Source organism: Coloeus monedula (assembly GCF_965178545.1).
Source record: "Coloeus monedula genome assembly, chromosome: 29".
Lineage (NCBI taxonomy): Eukaryota > Metazoa > Chordata > Aves > Passeriformes > Corvidae > Coloeus > Coloeus monedula.
In genome coordinates this window covers 2,361,056-2,381,231 of record NC_138809.1, presented here as the reverse complement: position 1 = coordinate 2,381,231, position 20,176 = coordinate 2,361,056, and the positions used below count along the sequence as shown (strand labels likewise).

General features: G+C 61.1%; 1 protein-coding gene across 1 annotated transcript; it reads left to right on the top strand.

Moving 5' to 3' along the window:
* The first annotated feature begins 3,502 nt into the window (after positions 1-3,502).
* On the top strand, positions 3,503-16,004 carry F11R (F11 receptor). The gene is made up of 8 exons (XM_082298757.1): positions 3,503-3,606; positions 7,361-7,417; positions 8,201-8,314; positions 8,778-8,921; positions 9,770-9,972; positions 11,946-12,048; positions 13,125-13,232; positions 15,936-16,004. Exons 1-8 carry the CDS (start codon positions 3,519-3,521, stop codon positions 15,947-15,949), a joined length of 831 nt encoding a protein of 276 aa, XP_082154883.1. The 5' UTR covers positions 3,503-3,518; the 3' UTR covers positions 15,950-16,004.
* The last annotated feature ends 4,172 nt before the right edge of the window (positions 16,005-20,176 follow it).

The window sequence follows — 20,176 nt, the reverse complement described above, 5'->3', positions numbered from 1 at the left end:
GTCTCGGAGGGGGGGGGGGGAGGAAGCTCCGAGACCCCCCCCCCCCCCTTCCCAAAATTCCCAAAATTCCTCCAAATCCCCTCAAATGCCGCCCCATCCCCCCCCCCCCCCCAAAATCCACCCCCACCCCCCAAAATTTCATCCCCTCCCCCCCCCCCACGCTCTCGGCCCGGTGGGTGCCGGCCCCGCCCCTCCCCCACCCTCAGGGGACCCCTCCCCCACCCCTAAAATTTTGGGAAATTCCCCCCCCATCCCCCACAAATTTTGGGATCCCCCCTCCCCCCCCCAAAAAAAAGGATTTGGGGGCCCCCCCGCGGCGGTTTTGGGGTTTGTTGGGGGGGGGGAGCGGATTTTGGGGGGGTTTTGTGGGTGTTGGGGACTCTCCTCACTCCCCTCCCCCACCCCTATTGCCCCTCCCCCCCCCTCCTCTTTCCCCTCCCCCCGCGGGGTTTTTGGGATTTTTTTTTTTTTTTTTTTTTTTTAAATTTTCGGGAATTGCAAAAAAAAAAAAACAAACCCAAAAAAACCACCAAAAAAAAAAAAAAAAGGAAAGAAAAAGGAAAAAAAAAAAAATTCCGGAAAAAAGAGGAAAAAAAAAAAAGGCAAAGAGGAAAAAAAAGCCCAAAAAAAAAGGAATAAAAAAATAGGGATTTTGGGTTGGGTTTTTTTTGGCGTCCTAAAGGTTCTTCCTGGAAGCCCCAAATTCCCCTGAATCCACCCCAAAGGGAGTCTAAAAATTCCTGATCCCACCAGGGACCCCAAAAGTGCCCGGAGTTCCCCCAAAAAAGGGACCCCAAAATGTCCCAAATCTCCCCCAGAGGGACCCTAAAATTCCTGATTCCACCAAGGACCCCAAAAATCCCCACCAGGGACCCCAAAAGTGCCGGGAATTCCCCCAAAAAAGGGACCCCAAAATGTCCCAAATCCCCCCCAGGGACCCTAAAAAATTCCGGATCCCACCAGGGACCCCAAAAGTGCCCGGAATTCCCCCAAAAAAGGGACCCCAAAATGTCCCAAATCCCCCCCAGGGACCCTAAAAAATTCCTGATCCCACCAGGAACCCCAAAAATCCCCTAAATCCCCCAAAAGGGACCCCAAAAGTGCCCGGAATTCCCCCAAAAGGGACCCCAAAATGTCCCAAATCTCCCCCAAAGGGACCCAAAAATTCCCCTGAATTCCTCAAAGGGACCCTAAAAAATTCCTGATCCCACCAGGAACCCCAAAAATCCCCTGAATTCCCCCAAAAGGGACCCCAAAATGTCCCAAATTCCCCCAAATGGACCCGAAAATTCCCCTGAATCCCCCCCAAAGGGACCCTAAAAAATTCCTGATTCCCCTGAGACCCCAAAAATCCCCTAAATCCCCACCAGGGACCCCAAAAGCGCCCGGAATTCCCCCCAAAAAGGGACCCCAAAAATCGCCTAAATCCCCAAAAGGGACCCCAAAATGTCCCAAATCCCCCAAAGGGACCCAAAAATTCCCCTGAATCCCCTCCAGGGAACCCCAAAAATTCCTGATCCCACCAAGGACCCCAAAAGTTCCCGGAATTCCCCCAAAAGGGACCCCAAAATGTCCCAAATTCCCTCAAAGGGACCCCAAAAATTCCTGATTCCCCTGAAACCCCAAAGATCCCCTAAATCCCCACCAGGGACCCCAAAAGTGCCCGGAATTCCCCCAAAAAAGGGACCCCAAAATTCCCCGGAACTCTTCAAAGACGCTAAAAAATTCCTGATCTTCCCCGGGGACCCCCGAACTGGGAGGCACTGGGGGGGTCACTGGTTTGAACTGGGAGCCCTGGGCAGGCACTGGGGGGTCACTGGGGGGTCACTGGAGTGGTCACTGATGGTCACTGGGGGGTCACTGGTGGTCACTGGGGGGTCACTGGTGCTCACTGGCGGTCACTGGGGGGTCACTGGTGCTCACTGGGGGGTCACTGGTGCTCACTGATGGTCACTGGGGCGGTCACTGGTGGTCACTGGGGGGTCACTGGTGGTCACTGGTGCTCACTGGTGGTCACTGGGGGGTCACTGGTGCTCACTGGTGCTCACTGGCAGTCACTGATGGTCACTGGTGGTCACTGGTGGTCACTGGGGGGGTCACTGGTGGTCACTGGTGCTCACTGGGGCGGTCACTGATGGTCACTGATGGTCACTGCTGGTCACTGGTGGTCACTGGGGTGGTCACTGGGGCGGTCACTGATGGTCACTGGTGGTCACTGGTGCTCACTGGCAGTCACTGATGGTCACTGGGTGGTCACTGGTGGTCACTGGTGGTCACTGGTGGTCACTGGGGCGGTCACTGGTGCTCACTGGTGCTCACTGGGGCGGTCACTGATGGTCACTGGTGCTCACTGGCAGTCACTGATAGTCACTGATGGTCACTGGTGGTCACTGGTGCTCACTGGCAGTCACTGATGGTCACTGATGGTCACTGGTGCTCACTGGCAGTCACTGATGGTCACTGATGGTCACTGGTGCTCACTGGCAGTCACTGGTGGTCACTGGGGCGGTCACTGGGGCGGTCACTGATGGTCACTGATGGTCACTGGTGCTCACTGGCAGTCACTGATGGTCACTGATGGTCACTGGTGCTCACTGGCAGTCACTGGTGGTCACTGGGGCGGTCACTGGGGCGGTCACTGATGGTCACTGGTGCTCACTGGCAGTCACTGGTGCTCACTGGTGGTCACTGGGGCGGTCACTGGTGCTCACTGGTGCTCACTGGCAGTCACTGGTGGTCACTGGTGGTCACTGGGGTGGTCACTGGGGCGGTCACTGATGGTCACTGATGGGCACTGGTGCTCACTGGTGGTCACTGGGGCGGTCACTGATGGTCACTGGTGCTCACTGGTGGTCACTGATGGTCACTGGGTGGTCACTGGTGGTCACTGGTGGTCACTGGGGCGGTCACTGATGGTCACTGATGGTCACTGGTGCTCACTGGTGGTCACTGGGGCGGTCACTGATGGTCACTGGTGCTCACTGGCAGTCACTGATGGTCACTGGGTGGTCACTGGTGGTCACTGGTGGTCACTGGGGCGGTCACTGATGGTCACTGATGGTCACTGGTGCTCACTGGTGGTCACTGGGGCGGTCACTGATGGTCACTGGTGCTCACTGGTGGCCACCGCTCCAAACTGGGAGCGCTGCCCGCGCCCTGAGCGCCCCCTGCCGGCCGAGCCAGCTCCGTCACCATGGCAACCCCCGCCCCCCCACCCCTCGCCCCGCCCCCTCGCGCTCCCATTGGCCAGAAGTTGCAGCGCGCTCTCCCATTGGCCGCCGCTCCCCGCCCTCCCCACGCCCTTCCCCCAACCAACCACCGCGCGTGGGCGGGACTTTACCGCCCAATCCCCGACCGCCGCTTTGGATTGACAGCCCGCGCAGCCAATAAGCGCCGGAAGGAGGCGTGGCCTGCCCTCACCTGTGGTGGCGGGCGTGGCTGGCCCCGCCCAGGGGGCGTGGCGGGGGCGGGGCCTGGCGGGGCGGGGCGGGGCGCACCTGGCGCGGGGCGGCGGCGCCATGGCGGGAGCGGAGCGGGGCCACCGGCACCGGCCCCGAGAGCCCGGGCGGGGCCTGCGGCTGCTGCTGCTGCTGCTGGGGGGGCTCGGTGAGCGCGGGGAGTGCGGAGGAACCGGGGGGGGGACGGAAACGGGAGGGGGGGAGCTGAGGGGGAGTCGGTATTGGGGGGGAAATCGGTGAAGGGCGGCGGGGGGGGATGGGTGAGTGCGGGAGGGGGGAGGGAATTGGGGAGGGGGTCGTTAATTAAAGGGGGGGGGGTCGGTTGGTGGGTGCGGAGGGGGCATGTGGGGGAGGCACGGGGGGTTCCGGTGAGTGGGGGGAGGGGGAAGGGTCGGTGGGTACCGGAGGGGGCACGGGAAGGGGGGGGGAGGGGTCGGTGAGGACCGGAGGGGGCACGGGGGCTCGGGCAAGGGGGGGGTTGGGTAACCGGGGTCACGTGAGGAGCGGGCGGGGGGGGGAGGGGGGGTTCCCCTGGGTCGGTCCCGGGGGGGTCCTCAGGGAGCGCGTTGGTAGCGGGGAGGGTTCGGGGGAGGGTCCGGTACCGGAGAGGGGATGGGGACCCCCCCCGCCCCCGCCCAGTGCCGGTACCGGGAGGTCCCTGGGGGCGATGCCGGTGCCGGGAGGGGCTCGGTGGTTCCCCGTTCGTACCGGGAATGAGGGGGGGGGTCCCGGTACCGGCACTACCGGAGACCCCCGGGAAAACGCCCGGGAACAGCCCCGGAACGGCCCGGGTTGAGGTCACCGGGAGGGAAAGGGGAAGTGGCCCCGGGAGCCCCGAAACTCGCCAGGGACCTCGCGGGCGAGGCAGGAGCGGGATGAGCCGGTCCCGGCCCCCTCCGAGCCCCACCGGGAATTTGGGGGGTCCCGGGGTTCCGGCGGCGCATCCGGACTCGGCGGCGGCACCGGGAGCGGCCCCGGGCATGGCGGTGGCGGGGGTGGCCTTCCTGTCCCCTCCATTGTGTTCCAACAATCCCGGGATTAACCCGATCCCGCCTGGTTTGGACCTGGCCTGAGTCGGGATTAACCCGATCCCGCCTGGTTTGAACCCAAAACGGGTCGGGATTGAGCCGATCTTGGTTTATTTGGACCCAAACCGGGTCGGGATTGAGCCGATCCCGGTTTATTTGGACCCAAACCGGGTCGGGATTGAGCCGATCCCGGTTTATTTGGACCCAAACCGGGTCGGGATTGAGCCGATCTTGGTTTATTTGGACCCAAACCGGGTCGGGATTGAGCCGATCTTGGTTTATTTGGACCCAAACCGGGTCGGGATTGAGCCGATCCCGGTTTATTTGGACCCAAACCGGGTCGGGATTGAGCCGATCCCGGTTTATTTGGACCCAAACCGGGTCGGGATTGAGCCGATCTTGGTTTATTTGGACCCAAACCGGGTCGGGATTGAGCCGATCTTGGTTTATTTGGACCCAAAACGGGTCGGGATTGAGCCGATCTTGGTTTATTTGGACCCAAAACGGGTCGGGATTGACCCGGTCTTGGTTTATTTGGACCCAAACCGGGTCGGGATTGACCCGGTCTTGGTTTATTTGGACTCAAAACGGGTCGGGATTGAGCCGATCTTGGTTTATTTGGACCCAAACCGGGTCGGGATTGAGCCGATCTTGGTTTATTTGGACCCAAACCGGGTCGGGATTGAGCCGATCCCGGTTTATTTGGACCCAAACCGGGTCGGGATTGAGCCGATCTTGGTTTATTTGGACCCAAACCGGGTCGGGATTGAGCCGATCTTGGTTTATTTGGACCCAAACCGGGTCGGGATTAACCCGATCCCAAACGTGGTCCCGGATCAGGTTGGGATTTACCCGATCCCGGCTGGATCAGACCTAAACCCACTCAGGCTGAACCCGATTCCAGGTGATTTAGACCCAAACCAGGCTGGGATTTACCCAATCCCGGCCGATTTAGAGCCGGTCCTGGCAGGCCCCGACTCCCAGCCGGGATCCCCATCCCGGGCTGATCCCAGAGAATTCCACGGGATGTTCCCATCCCTTTGTTTTACCCCCCAAATCCACCCGAACAGCCCCAAAAATCCCATCCCCTCTTCCCCGCGCTATTCCCAGACCCCAAATCCCGATTTTCCACCCCCCAAATCCCGATTTTTTCCCCCGAATCCCGATTTCCTCCCCCCCCCCAATCCCGATTTTCCACCCCCCCAAATCCCGATTTTCCACCCCCCCAAATCCCGATTTTTCCCCCCTCCAAATCCCGATTTTTCCCCCCTCCAAATCCCGATTTTTTCCCCCCCAAATCCCTATTTTTCCCCCCTCCAAATCCCGATTTTTTCCCCCCCAAATCCCTATTTTTCCCCCCTCCAAATCCCGATTTTTCCCCCCTCCAAATCCCGATTTTTTCCCCCCCAAATCCCGATTTTTCCCCCCTCAAATCCCGATTTTTCCCCCCTCCAAATCCCGATTTTTTCCCCCCTCCAAATCCCGATTTTTTCCCCCCCAAATCCCTATTTTTCCCCCCTCCAAATCCCGATTTCCCCCCCCCCCAAATCCCGATTTCCCCCCCCCCCAAATCCCGATTTTTCCCCCCTCCAAATCCCGATTTTTCCCCCCTCCAAATCCCGATTTTTCCCCCCTCCAAATCCCGATTTTTTCCCCCCCAAATCCCTATTTTTCCCCCCTCCAAATCCCGATTTTTCCCCCCTCCAAATCCCGATTTTTCCCCCCCCCAAATCCCGATTTTTCCCCCCCAAATCCCGGTTTCCCCCCCCCAAATCCCGGTTTTCCCGCCTGGGTTTCGCTTGGCAGCGGCTCGGGGGTGCAAAGGTGGCACGGGAGGGTGGGGCCGAGGCGTTCCCGGTGAAATTCCCGCTTGGAATGAGGCACCGGCGCCAAACGCGGCACCGGGAACGCCCCACGGGGACGCGGGGGTGACACGGGGGTGACACCGGGAATGTCCTGGGGGTGACACGGGGGTGACACCGGGGGTGACACCGAGAGTGTCCCGGGGGTGACAGCGGGGGGTCCCCAGGGTGTCCCCGTACCCCGCGCCCTCGGAGCTCCGGGAATTGCTGCGACATTCCCGGCCGGTTTCCTGTGAAACTGGGCACAAACTGGGCAGAAACTGGGCAGGGCAGGAGGTGCCCGGACGGGATTTTCCGGCTCCTGGGTGGGGAGCGGTGACCGTCCCTGAGGCTCCCGGTGACCACCCTGAGGCTCCCGGTGACCTCTCGAGGTTCCCAGTGACCACCCTGAGGCTCCCGGTGACCTCCCAAGGGTCCCGGTGACCTCCCTGAGGCTCCCGGTGACCTCCCTGAGGCTCCCGGTGACCTCCCTGAGGCTCCCGGTGACCTCTCAAGGCTCCCGGTGACCTCTCAAGGCTCCCGGTGACCACCCTGAGGCTCCCGGTGACCTCCCAAGGGTCCCGGTGACCTCCCTGAGGCTCCCGGTGACCTCTCAAGGCTCCCGGTGACCTCTCAAGGCTCCCAGTGACCACCGTGAGGCTCCCAGTGACCTCCCAAGGTTCCCAGTGACCTCCCAAGGGTCCCGGTGACCACCCTGAGGCTCCCGGTGACCTCCCTGAGGCTCCCGTGACCTCCCAAGGTTCCCAGTGACCTCCCTGGGGCTCCCAGTGACCTCTCAAGGCTCCTGGTGACCTCCTGAGACTCCCGGTGTCCTCTCAAGGCCCCCAGTGACCACCCCGAGGCTCCCGGTGACCACCCAAGGTTCCCAGTGACCACCCCGAGGCTCCCGGTGTCCTCTCGAGGTTCCCGGTGACCTCTTGAGACTCCCAGTGACCTCTCAAGGCTCCCGGTGACCACCCTGAGGCTCCCGGTGACCTCTCCGGGATGGCTCAGCCCCGATTTCCCCCGGCAGCGCCGTTGGCCGGAGCCCAGGTGACCTCGGAGAACAAGGAAGTGCCGGAGCACAAACGTGAGTGACCCCAATTCCTCCCCCGGTGCCACCCGGCCCCGGCAGCCCCGGGGGTCCCGGGAGCCACCCCGGAACCAGGGCTGGGGGTTCCACCTGGGGAGGATCACGGGGGATCGGTTTGGGATGGTCCTGGTTTGGGGTGATCCCGGTTTGGGGTGGTCCCGGTTTGGGATGGTCCTGGTTTGGGATGGTCCCAGTTTGGGGTGGTCCCAGTTTGGGGTGGTCCCAGTTTGGGGTGGTCCCGGTTTGGGATGGTCCCGGTTTGGGGTGGTCCCAGTTTGGGGTGGTCCCGGTCTGGGAGGGTCCTGGTTTGGGAGGGTCCCGGTTTGGGAGGGTCCCAGTTTGGGATGGTCCCGGTTGGGGGTGGTGCCGGTTTGGGGTGGTGCCGGTTTGGGGTGATCCCGGTTTGGGGTGATCCCGGTTTGGGGTGGTGCTGGTTTGGGATGGTCCCGGTTTGGGGTGGTCCTGGTTTGGGGTGGTCCCAGTTTGGGGTGGTCCCGGTCTGGGAGGGTCCCGGTCTGGGAGGGTCCCGGTTTGGGGTGGTCCCGGTTTGGGGTGGTTCCGGTTCTGGCTGATCCCGGTTCTGGCCCGATCCCGGTTCCGGCCGATCCCGGTTCTGGCCCGATCCCGGTTCTGGCCGATCCCGGTTCTGGGCCGATCCCGGTTCCGGCCGATCCCGGTTCCGGCCGATCCCGGTTCTGGCCGATCCCGGTTCCGGCCGATCCCGGTTCTGGGCTGATCCCGGTTCCGGCCGATCCCGGTGTTCCCGGTTCCTCTCCGCAGCCGTGGACATTCCCTGCGCCGCCTTCCGCTCCAGCTGGAGCAACCCCCGCATCGAGTGGAAGTTCCAGAAAGGCTCTTCCCTGGTGCTCTTCTACTACGGGGGGGAGCTCACAGGTACCGGGGACACCGGGGGGGCCTGTGGGGACACCGGGGTGTCCCTGAGCCCATGGGGCCATCGGGGTGTCCCTGTGGGGACATCGGGGTGTCCCTGAGCCCATGGGGCCATCCAAGGGTCCTTGAGCCCATGGGGCCATTAGGGTGTTCCTGTGGGGCCATCCAGGGGTCCCTGAGCCCATGGGGCCATCGGGGTGTCCCTGTGGGGCCATCCAGGGGTCCCCGAGCCCGTGGGGACATCGGGGTGTCCCTGTGCCCATGGGGCCATCCAAGGGTCCCTGAGCCCATGGGGCCATCGGGGTGTCCCTGTGGGGCCATCCAAGGGTCCCTGTGCCTGTGGGGACATTGGGGGGGTCCCTAAGCCAGGGGGACATCGGGGTGTCCCTGTGGGGCCATCGGGGTGTCCCTGTGGGGCCAGGGGGTGTCCCCGAGGTGTCCCAGCTCCGTGTCCACCCCCCCCCAGAGCCGTACCGGGACCGTGTCCAGTTCTCGCGCACGTCCATCCGGTTCCAGTCGGTGACACGGGAGGACAGCGGGAAGTACATCTGCGAGGTGGTGGGGGATGGCAGCCACATCGCCAAGTCCGAGGTCAACCTCATCGTCCAAGGTGAGGCCACCCCGTGTCCCCATCCCTGAGCCTGGCCTTGGCCCTGGCCCTGTCCTTGTCCCTGGTCCTCGTCCCCTCCCAGCCCAGGATTTGTCCCAACATCTCCTGGGGGAGGGACACCGTCCCTGCTGTCCCCTCCATCCCATCCCTGTCCCTGTCCCGTGCCCGGGTGCCTCTGGGCAGTGCCACTCCCTGTCCCTGTCCCCGTGCTGTGGGGGGCCCGTCCCGTGTCCGAGTGGCTCTGGGTGGCTCCAGTCCCTGTCCCTGGGGTGTGTCCGGGCAGTGACAGTCCCTGTCCCTGTCCCTGGGGTGTGTCCGGTTGGTGCCAGTCCCTGTCCCTGGGGTGTGTCCGGTTGGTGCCAGTCCCTGTCCCCGGGGGGGCTCTGGGCAGTGCTGGTCCCTGTCCCTGGGGTGGCTCCAGTCCCTGTCCCTGTCCCTGGGGTGGTTCCGGGCAGTGCCAGTTCCTGTCCCTGGGCAGTGCCCATCGCTGTCCCTGTCCCTGGGGTGGCTCCAGTCCCTGTCCCTGGGGTGGTTCCGGGCAGTGCCAGTCCCTGTCCCTGGGCAGTGCCCATCGCTGTCCCTGGGCAGTGCCCATCACTGTCCCTGTCCCTGGGCAGTGCCCATCGCTGTCCCTGTCCCTGGGCAGTGCCCATCGCTGTCCCTGGGCAGTGCCCATCGCTGTCCCTGTCCCGCAGTGCCCATCGCTGTCCCTGTCCCTGGGCAGTGCCCATCGCTGTCCCAGGGCAGTGCCCATCGCTGTCCCTGGGCAGTGCCCATCGCTGTCCCTGTCCCTGGGCAGTGCCCATCGCTGTCCCTGGGCAGTGCCCATCGCTGTCCCTGTCCCGCAGTGCCCCCCGGGAAGCCGCTGGCCCACGTGCCCAGCTCGGCCACGGTGGGGGCTCGGGTGGTTCTGCGCTGCTCCGAGGCCCAGGGCTCGCCCGCGCCCACCTTCCGCTGGTACAAGGATGGCACCGAGCTGCCCCCCGACCCCAAATCCAGCCCCGCCTTCCGCAACTCCTCCTACAGCCTGGACCCGCGCACGGGGGAGCTGGTCAGTGCCAGGGGGCATTCCTGCCCTTTTCCCTTTGGATTCTCCATTTCCTGCCCTTCTCCCTTTGGATTCTCCATTTCCTGCCCTTCTCCCTTTGGATTCTCCCTTTTCCTGCCCTTTTCCCTTTTGATTTTCCCATTTCCTGCCCTTTTCCCTGTTTTATTCTCCCTTTTCTTGCCCTTTTTCCCTCTTTTCCTCTCCCTTTCCCCTCTTCTCACCCTTTCCCCCCGTTTTCCTCTCCCTTTCCTGCCCTTTTCCCTTTGGATTCTCCATTTCCTGCCCTTTTCCCTTTGGATTCTCCCTTTTCCTGCCCTTTTCCCTTTGGATTCTCCATTTCCTGCCCTTTTCCCTTTTGATTTTCCCTTTTCCTGCTTTTTTCCCCTGTTTTATTCTCCCTTTTCTTGCCCTTTTTCCCTCTTTTCCTCTCCCTTTCCCCTCTTCTCACCCTTTCCCCCCGTTTTCCTCTCCCTTTCCTGCCCTTCTCCCTTTGGATTCTCCATTTTCCTGCCCTTCTCCCTTTTTATTCTCCGTTTTCCTGCCCTTTTTCCCTCTTTTCCTCTCCCTTTCCCCTTTTCTCACCCTTTCCCCCCATTTTCCTCTCCCTTTCCTGCCCTTTTCCCTTTGGATTCTCCCTTTTCCTGCCCTTTTCCCTTTTGATTTTCCCATTTCCTGCTTTTTTCCCCTGTTTTATTCTCCCTTTTCCTGCCCTTTCCCCCTCTTTTCCTCTCCCTTTCCCCTTTTCTCACCCTTTTTCCCTGTTTTCCTCACCCTTTTCCTGCCCTTTTTCCTTTTTTATTCTCCCTTTTCCTGCTTTTTCCCCCTGTTTTATTCTCCCATTTCCTGCCCTTTTCCCCTCTTTTCCTCTCCCTTTCCCCTTTTCTCACCCATTTTCCCTCTTTTCCTCTCCCTTTTCTTGCCCTTTTTCCCTGTTTTATTCTCCCCCCTTCCTCCCCCCTTTCCCCCCATTTCCACCCTTTTTTCCCCATTTCCCCCCATTTCTTCCCCATTTTTTCCCATTTTTCCCCATTCTTCCCCATTTTTTCCATTTTCCCCCCCTTTTTCCCCCCCTTTTTCCCCCCCTTTTTCCCCCATTTCTTCCCCATTTCTTCCCCATTTCTTCCCCATTTCTTCCCCATTTCTTCCCCATTTCTTCCCCATTTCTTCCCCATTTCTTCCCCATTTCTTCCCCATTTCTTCCCCATTTCTTCCCCCTTTTTCCCCATTTCTTCCCGTTTTCCCCATTTCAGCCCTTTTTTCCCCCCATTTCCCCCCATTTCTTCCCCATTTTTTCCCATTTTCCCCCCTTCCCTCCCCCATTTTCCCTTTCCCCCCTTTTTTCCCTCTTCCTCCCCTTTTTTCCCCCCATTTCCCCCCTTTCTTCCCAATTTTTTCCCATTTTCCCCCTCCCCCCCTTTTTTCCCCTCTTCCTCCCCCTTTTCTTCCCCATTTCTTCCCCATTTTCCCCCCTTTTTCCCCTATTTCCCCCATTTCTTCCCCATTTTCCCCCCTTTTTCTCCATTTCTTCCCCATTTTTTCCCATTTTCCCCCCCTTTTTCCCCTTTCCCCCCCCATTTCTTCCCCATTTCTTCCCGTTTTCCCCCATTTCTTCCCATTTTCCCCCATTTCCCCCCCTTTTTCCCCTATTTCCCCCCATTTCTTCCCCATTTTCCCCCCTTTTTTCCCCATTTCTTCCCCATTTTCCCCCTTTTTTCCCCATTTCTTCCCCATTTTTTCCCATTTTCCCCCCATTTCCCCCCATTTCTTCCCCCTTTTTCCCCCTTCCCTCCCCCATTTTCCCTTTCCCCTCTTTTTTCCCCTCTTCCTCCCCCTTTTCCCCCCATTTCCCCCCCTTTTTCCCCTATTTCCCCCCATTTCTTCCCCATTTTTCCCCCTTTTTCCCCATTTTTTTCCCATTTTCCCCCCTTTCCCCCCCATTTTCCCCCCCTTTTCCCTGACCCACGCCCTCGTTCCAGGTCTTTGAGCCCGTGGGGGGCTGGGACACGGGCGATTATCACTGCGAGGCCTCCAACAACGTGGGCACCCCCCAAAAATCCGACGTGTTCCACATGGAAGCCAGTAAGGAACGCACCCCCCCCACCCATTCCCACCTTTCCCATCCCTTTCCCAGGCCCCCGTTATCGCCTCGTTAATTATGTTAATGAGCCCGGTGGAGTCTCCCGGGATCGCGGGAAGGAGGGAGGAGCCCACGGAGCCGATCCCGGCCCGGGCTGGAGATGGGAATTCCAAAATTCCCACTGGGACCCCTCTCCCTGCTGGAATCCACCCCCCTCCACTGGATCCAATCCCGATCCCAGCCCTGTTTGGATCCAGGAATCCCGAAATTCCCACCTGGCCCCCTCTCCCTGCTGGAATCCACCCCCCTCCACTGGATCCAACCCCGATCCCAGCCCCATTTGGACCCAGGAATCCCAAAATTCCCACTGGGACCCCTCTCCCTGCTGGAATCCACCCCCCTCCACTGGATCCAATCCCGATCCCAGCCCCGTTTGGACCCAGGAATCCCAAAATTCCCACTGGGACCCCTCTCCCTGCTGGAATCCACCCCCCTCCACTGGATCCAATCCCGATCCCAGCCCTGTTTGGATCCAGGAATCCCGAAATTCCCACCTGGCCCCCTCTCCCTGCTGGAATCCACCCCCCTCCACTGGATCCAACCCCGATCCCAGCCCCATTTGGACCCAGGAATCCCAAAATTCCCACTGGGACCCCTCTCCCTGCTGGAATCCACCCCCCTCCACTGGATCCAATCCCAATCCCAGCCCTGTTTAGCTCCAGGAATCCCAAAATTCCCACTGGGATCCCTCTCCCTGCTGGAATCCACCCCCCTCCACTGGATCCAATCCCGATCCCAGCCCCATTTGGATCCAGGAACCCCAAAATTCCCACCCGGACCCCTCTCCCTGCTGGAATCCACCCCCCTCCACTGGATCCAATCCCGATCCCAGCCCTGTTTAGCTCCAGGAATCCCAAAATTCCCACTGGGATCCTTCTCCCTGCTGGTTTCCCCCCTCCTCCATCCAGATCCAACCCCGATCCCAGCCCCATTTGGATCTGGGAACCCCAGAATTCCCCCTGTCCGTGCTGGGATCCCCTGATCCCGTTGGATCCCTGCCGATCCCGTTTGCCCGCAGGTGAGGTGAACGTGGGCGGCATCGTGGCCGCCGTGGTGCTGCTGCTCCTGGTCCTGGCGCTCGCCGGCTTCGGGATCTGGTTCGCCCACAGGCGCGGCTACTTCAGCAGTGAGTGCCCGGGAATGGCTGGGGATGGACTGGGATGGACTGGGATGGACTGGGAACGGACTAGGGATGGACTGGAAATGGTCTGGGATGGACTGGGATGGACTGGGAACGGACTAGGGATGGACTGGAAATGGTCTGGGATGGACAGGGAATGGACTGGGAATGGACTGGGAATGGACTGGGATGGATTGGGATGGACTGGGAATGGTCTGGGATGGTCTGGGAATGGTCTGGGAATGGTCTGGGAATGGACTGGGAATGGCCAGGAATGGACTGGGATGGACTGGGAATGGTCTGGGAATGGACTGGGAATGGCCAGGAATGGACTGGGAATGGACTGGGAATGGTCTGGGGATGGCCTGGGATGGCCTGGGATGGACTGGGAATGGACTGGGAATGGCCTGGGATGGTCTGGGAATGGTCTGGGATGGACTGGGAATGGACCGGAATGGACTGGGAATAGCCCCAGGAATGGTCTGGGAATGGCCCTGGGAATGACCAGGAATGGACTGGGAATGGACTGGGAATGGTCTGGGAATGGCCTGGGATGGACTGGGAATGGACTGGAATGGTCTGGGAATGGTCTGGGGATGGCCTGGGATGGCCTGGGATGGACTGGGAATGGCCTGGGATGGTCTGGGAATGGTCTGGGATGGACTGGGAATGGTCTGGGATGGACTGGGATGGACTGGGAATGGACTGGGATGGACTGGGAATAGCCCCAGGAATGGTCTGGGAATGGCCCTGGGAATGACCAGGAATGGCCTGGGAATGGCCTGGGAATGGTCTGGGAATGGCCTGGGATGGACTGGGAATGGTCTGGGAATGGACTGGAATGGACTGGGAATGGACTGGGAATGGCCAGGAATGGACTGGGATGGTCTGGGATGGTCTGGGAGTGGTCTGGGAATGGACTGGGAATGACCAGGAATGGACTGGGATGGACTGGGAATGGCCTGGGATGGACTGGGAATGGCCTGGGATGGCCTGGGAATGGACTGGGAATGGACTGGGAATGGCCTGGGATGGACTGGGAATAGCCCCAGGAATGGTCTGGGAATGGCCTGGAACGGTCTGGAATGGACTGGGAATGGACTGGGAATGGTCTGGGAATGGTCTGGGAATGGCCAGGGAATGGACTGGAATGGTCTGGGATGGACGGGGAATGGCCTGGGATGGACTGGGAATGGCCTGGGAATGGCCTGGGATGGACTGGGAATGGACTGGGAATGGCCTGGGATGGACTGGGATGGACTGGGATGGACTGGGAATGGCCAGGAATGGACTGGGAGTGGCCCTGGGAATGACCAGGAATGGACTGGGAATGGTCTGGGAATGGCCAGGAGTGGCCTGGGAATGGCCTGGGAATGGCCTGGGAATGGCCTGGGATGGACTGGGAATGGACTGGGAATGGCCGGGGATGGACTGGGATGGACTGGGAATGGCCAGGGAATGGACTGGAATGGACTGGGAATGGCCCCTGGAATAACCCCAGGAATGGTCTGGGAATGGCCCTGGGAATGACCAGGAATGGACTGGGATGGACGGGGAATGGCCAGGAATGGACTGGGAATGGTCGGGGATGGACTGGGATGGACTGGGAATGGACTGGGAATGGCCTGGGATGGACTGGGAATGGTCTGGGAATGGCCCCTGGAATAACCCCAGGAATGGTCTGGGAATGGCCTGGGAATGACCAGGAATGGCCTGGGATGGACTGGGAATGGCCAGGAATGGACTGGGAATGGTCTGGGATGGACTGGGATGGACTGGGAATGGACTGGGAATAGCCAGGAATGGTCTGGGAATGGACTGGAATGGTCTGGGAATAGCCAGGAATGGACTGGGAATGGACTGGGAATGGACTGGGAATGGCCAGGAATGGACTGGGAATGGCCTGGGATGGCCTGGGAATGGCCTGGGATGGACTGGGATGGACTGGGAATGGCCCCTGGAATAACCCCAGGAATGGTCTGGGAATGGCCCTGGGAATGGCCAGGAATGGACTGGGAATGGACTGGGAATGGTCGGGGATGGACTGGAATGGACTGGGAATGGCCTGGGATGGACTGGGAATGGTCTGGGAATGGCCCCTGGAATAACCCCAGGAATGGTCTGGGGATGGCCCTGGGAATGACCAGGAATGGCCTGGGATGGACTGGGAATGGCCAGGAATGGACTGGGAATGGTCTGGGATGGACTGGGATGGACTGGGAATGGACTGGGAATGGCCAGGAATGGTCTGGGAATAGCCAGGAATGGACTGGGAATGGACTGGGAATGGACTGGGAATGGCCAGGAATGGACTGGGATGGTCTGGGAATGGTCTGGGAATGGACTGGGAATGGCCTGGGAATGGCCAGGAATGGACTGGGAATGGTCTGGGAATGACCCCAGGAATGGCCCCAGGAATGGCCCCATGACCCTGGGAATGACCCTGGGATTGGCCTGGGAATGGCCCCGGGAATGACCTCAGGAATGGCCCCGGGAATGACCCCGGGAATGACCCCGGGAATGACCCCATGGCCCCCTGACGTTCCCACCAGCCCCAGGAATGGCCCCATATCCCAATGTCCCCATGAATGTCCCCGTGCCCCATTAATGTCCCCCAAAGTGTCCCCCCAATGTCCCCAAAGTGTCCCCAAAGTGTCCCCCCCCCATCTCCCCCCTCCCTGATCCCATTTTTCTTCCCTTTTTTTCCAGAAAAAACAGAGTGAGTGACACCGGCGCCACCTCCTCCTCCTGGGTGATCCCACCCCCCCCAGTGTCCCCTTGGTGTCACCCCCGGTGTCCCCTCGGTCCCTTGGGGTGTCCCCCGGTGGGGACAGAGGGGGTGGCACATCCCAATCCCGATTTTCCCGCAGTGCCAGCGGGAAGAAGGTGATTTACAGCCAACCCTCGAGGCGCAGCGAGGTGAGGACATGGGGACACCGCGGGGACACCACGGGGACACCACGGGGACCTGCCACCACCCTGGGGGGACACCCCGGTGTCCCCAGTGTCCCTCGGCAGGGGTGGTGGGGGGTGATGGTGTCACCAGTGATGTCACTGTGTCCTTGTTAATGTCCCTGGGTCCCCATCGATGTCCCCAGTGATGTCCCCACTGATGTCCCTGGGTCCCCATTGATGTCCCCATTGATGTCCCCATTGATGTCCCCATTGATGTCCCCATCGATATCCCCATCGATGTTCCCAGTGATGTCCCCACTGATGTCCCTGGGTCCCCATCGATGTCCCCAGTGATGTCCCCATTGATGTCCCCATTGATGCCCCAGTGATGTCCCTGGGTCCCCATTGATGTCCCCATTGATGTCCCCATTGATGCCCCAGTGATGTCCCCAGTGATGTCCCCATTGATGTCCCTGGGTCCCCATTGATGTCCCCATTGATGTCCCATTGATATCCCTGGGTCCCCATTGATGTCCCCATTGATGTCCCCATTGATGTCCCCATTGATGTCCCATTGATGTCCCCATTGATGTCCCCATTGATGTCCCCATTGATGTCCCATTGATATCCCTGGGTCCCCATTGATGTCCCCATCGATGTCCCCAGTGATGTCCCCATTGATGCCCCAGTGATGTCCCCACTGATGTCCCTGGGTCCCCATTGATGTCCCCATTGATGCCCCAGTGATGTCCCTGGGTCCCCATTGATGTCCCCATTGATGTCCCCATTGATGTCCCTGGGTCCCCATCGATGTCCCCATCGATGTCCCCATTGATGCCCCATTGATGTCCCCATTGATGTCCCCATTGATGTCCCCACTGATGTCCCCACTGATGTCCCTGTGTCCCTGGGGTGGGGGTGAAGGGAGGGGGTCATGGGGCTCCCTGTCCCTGTTAATGTCCCTCAGTGTCCCCATCGCTGTCCCCATGAATGTCCTGTTATTGTCCCGTTATTGTCCCCATGAATGGCCCCCTTAATGCCCTGTCACTGTCTCCATGGCTGTCCCCATTGATGTCCCCATGCCTGTCCCCATCCCTGTCCCTGTCCCCATCGATGTCCCCATCCCCATGAATGTCCCCATCAGTGTCCGAGTCCCTGTCCCCATGGCTGTCACCATCCCTGTCCCCATCAATGTCCCTGTCCCCATCACTGTCCCCACCAATCACCCTGTCCCTGTCCCCATGGCTGTCCCCATGGCTGTCCCCATCGATGTCCCCATCGATGTCCCTGTCCCTGTCGCCATCAATGTCCCCGTCCCCATCACTGTCCCCATCAATGTCCCCGTCCCCATCCCTGTCCCCATCCCTGTCCCATCGATGTCCCCATCCCTGTCCCCATCCCTGTCCCCATGGCTGTCCCCTGTCCCCACAGGGCGAGTTCAAGCAAACCTCCTCATTCCTGGTGTGAAGTCGCCCCCCCCCCGCTCCCCCCCTCTGGACACTTTTTCCCAATTCCCGGAATTTCTGCGGGATTTTCGACGCCGTTTTTTTTACGCCTCACCCGGTGCCTTCGCCGCCGCTGCCTCTGGAACTTGGGGGGGGTCCCCGTGTCCCCACTTTTGTCCCCTCCTTGTCCCCCTGGCTCTTCCTTGTCCCCCTCTTTGTCCCCTCTTTATTCCTGCCCTTGTCCCCCCCATTGTCCCCCCTTGTCCCCCACCTTTGTCCCCTCCTTGTCCCCTCCCATCCTCCCCTTGTCCCCCTCCCTGTCCCCCTTTTTGTCCCCCCTTCATCCTCCCCATCCCCTTTGTCCCCCCATTTCCCCCCCCTCGTCCCCCTCCCCACCCCCTTTGCCCCCTCTGTCCCCTCTTTGTCCCCAGGGGGGCTCTGGGAGGGGGTGGGGCTGGTGCCACCATCTGGGGACACGTGTCCCACTGGTCCCAGTGCCCACCCTGTACTGGGAGGGTGGGGGTGGGTACTGGAAATAAACCTGTGTCCTTTACTCGGCGTGGTGACATCATGGGGGGGGGGGCTGGGGACACTGGGGGGACATTGGGGGTCCCTGGAGACACTGGGGGGATACTGGGAGGATTCTGGGGATGTTGGGGGGGACCCTGGAGGACAGTGGGGGGACATTGGGGGAGTCCTTGGGGACAATGAGGGAGCCCTGGGGACACTGGGGGGACATTGGGGAGTCCTTGGGGATGCTGAGGGAGCCTTGGGGACATTGAGGGGACATTGGGGGGCTCTGGAGGACATTGAGGGGACATCGGGGGAGTCCTTGGGGATGCCAAGGGAGCCCTGGGGACATTGGGGGAACCTTGGGGGGACACTGGGGGATCTCTGGGGACATTGGGGGGACACTGGGGGATCTCTGGGGACATCGGCGGGGGGGGGGGGGTCCCGGCAACACTGAGGGGACATTGGGGAGTCCCTGGGGTCCATGAGGGGACCCCGGGGGACATCGCGGGGGTCCCTGGGGGCTGAGGGGACATTGGGGACACCGTGGGGACATTGGGAGATCTCTGGGGACATTGAGGGGACATTAGGGAGTCACTGGGAACATCGGGGGGGATATTTGGGGGGGGTCTCTGGTGACATTGAGGAGATGTTGGGGGGTCCCTGGGGACCATGAGGGGACCCTGGGGGATGTCGGGGGGGTCCCTGGGGGCTGAGGGGACATCGGGGACACCGTGGGGACGCCCCCCCCGCGAGCGGAGCAGCCCCGTCCCCTCTATCGACGTCACCTTTATTGAACCTCTGCCCCTCCCCCCCCCCCCCCCCCCAACCGAGCTCGGACCCCCCCCGGGGAAGGGGCGGCTTCGGGGGGGGGGTCGTCCCGCTCCTTCCTCATTACTGACACCTTTAATTAGTGACACTAATTGCCCCGGCGCGGGGGGGGCCGCGTTAATTGCGGGGTCTACGTTAAGCAGCAGCGACGGGCGGGGGGCGGGGGGGGGACCCCGGCCCGGGGAGGGGGAGGGGACACGGTGGCCGATTATCGGTGACACCCCGGGGGGACCCCCCGACACTGCCCGGAGTGGGGGGGGGGGGACAGGGAGGGGGTCCAGGGCTTGGGGGAGGGGTCTCAGGGGGGTTTGGGGGGGGTCTCCTGCCTCAGTTTCCCCTGGGGATGGGGGGGGAGCAGCGGTCGCCTGGGGATTGGTGGCACCTCCAGGGGTTGGTGACACTTTTGGGGTGGTGGCACCTCCAGGGGTTGGTGGCATTGGTGGCACTTTGGAACTGGTGTCACTCCCAGGGGTTGGTGGCATCTCCAGGGGTTGGTGGCACTTTGGGGCTGGTGGCACCCTCGGGGGTTGGTGGCACTTTGGGGCTGGTGGCACTTTGGGGCTGGTGTCACCCCCAGAGTTTGGTGGCACTTTGGGGCTGGTGGCACTCCCAGGGCTTGGTGGCACCCCCAGGGGTTGGTGGCACTTTGGGGCTGATGTCACTCCCAGGGGTTGGTGGCATCTTGGGGCTGGTGTCACTCCCAGGGGTTGGTGTCACTCCCAGGGTTTGGTGGCACCCCCAGGGGTTGGTGGCACTTTGGGGCTGGTGGCACTTTGGGGCTGGTATCACTCCCAGGGGTTGGTGGCGCTTTGGGGCTGATGTCACTCCCAGGGGTTGGTGGCATCTTGGGTGTCACTCCCAGGGGTTGGTGGCATCTCCAGGGGTTGGTGTCACTTTGGGGCTGGTGTCACCCCCAGGGGTTGGTGGCATCTTCAGGGGTTGGTGGCACTTTGGGGTTGGTGTCACTCCCAGAAGTTGGTGGCACTTTCAGGGACTGGCGGCACTTCCAGGTGTTGGTGACATCTTGGTGTTGGTGGCATTTCCAGGTGTTGGTGACACTTTGGGGCTGGTGGCACTTTCAGGACCTGGTGGCACCTCCAGGTATTGGTGGCATTTCCAGGTGTTGGTGACACTTTGGGGCTGGTGGCACTTCAGGTGTTGGTGACACCTCCAGATGTTGGTGGTACTTCCAGGCACTGGTGAAACTTTCAGGGGCTGGTGGCAACTCCAGGACCTGGTGGCACCTCCAGGGGCTGGTGGCACTGGGGA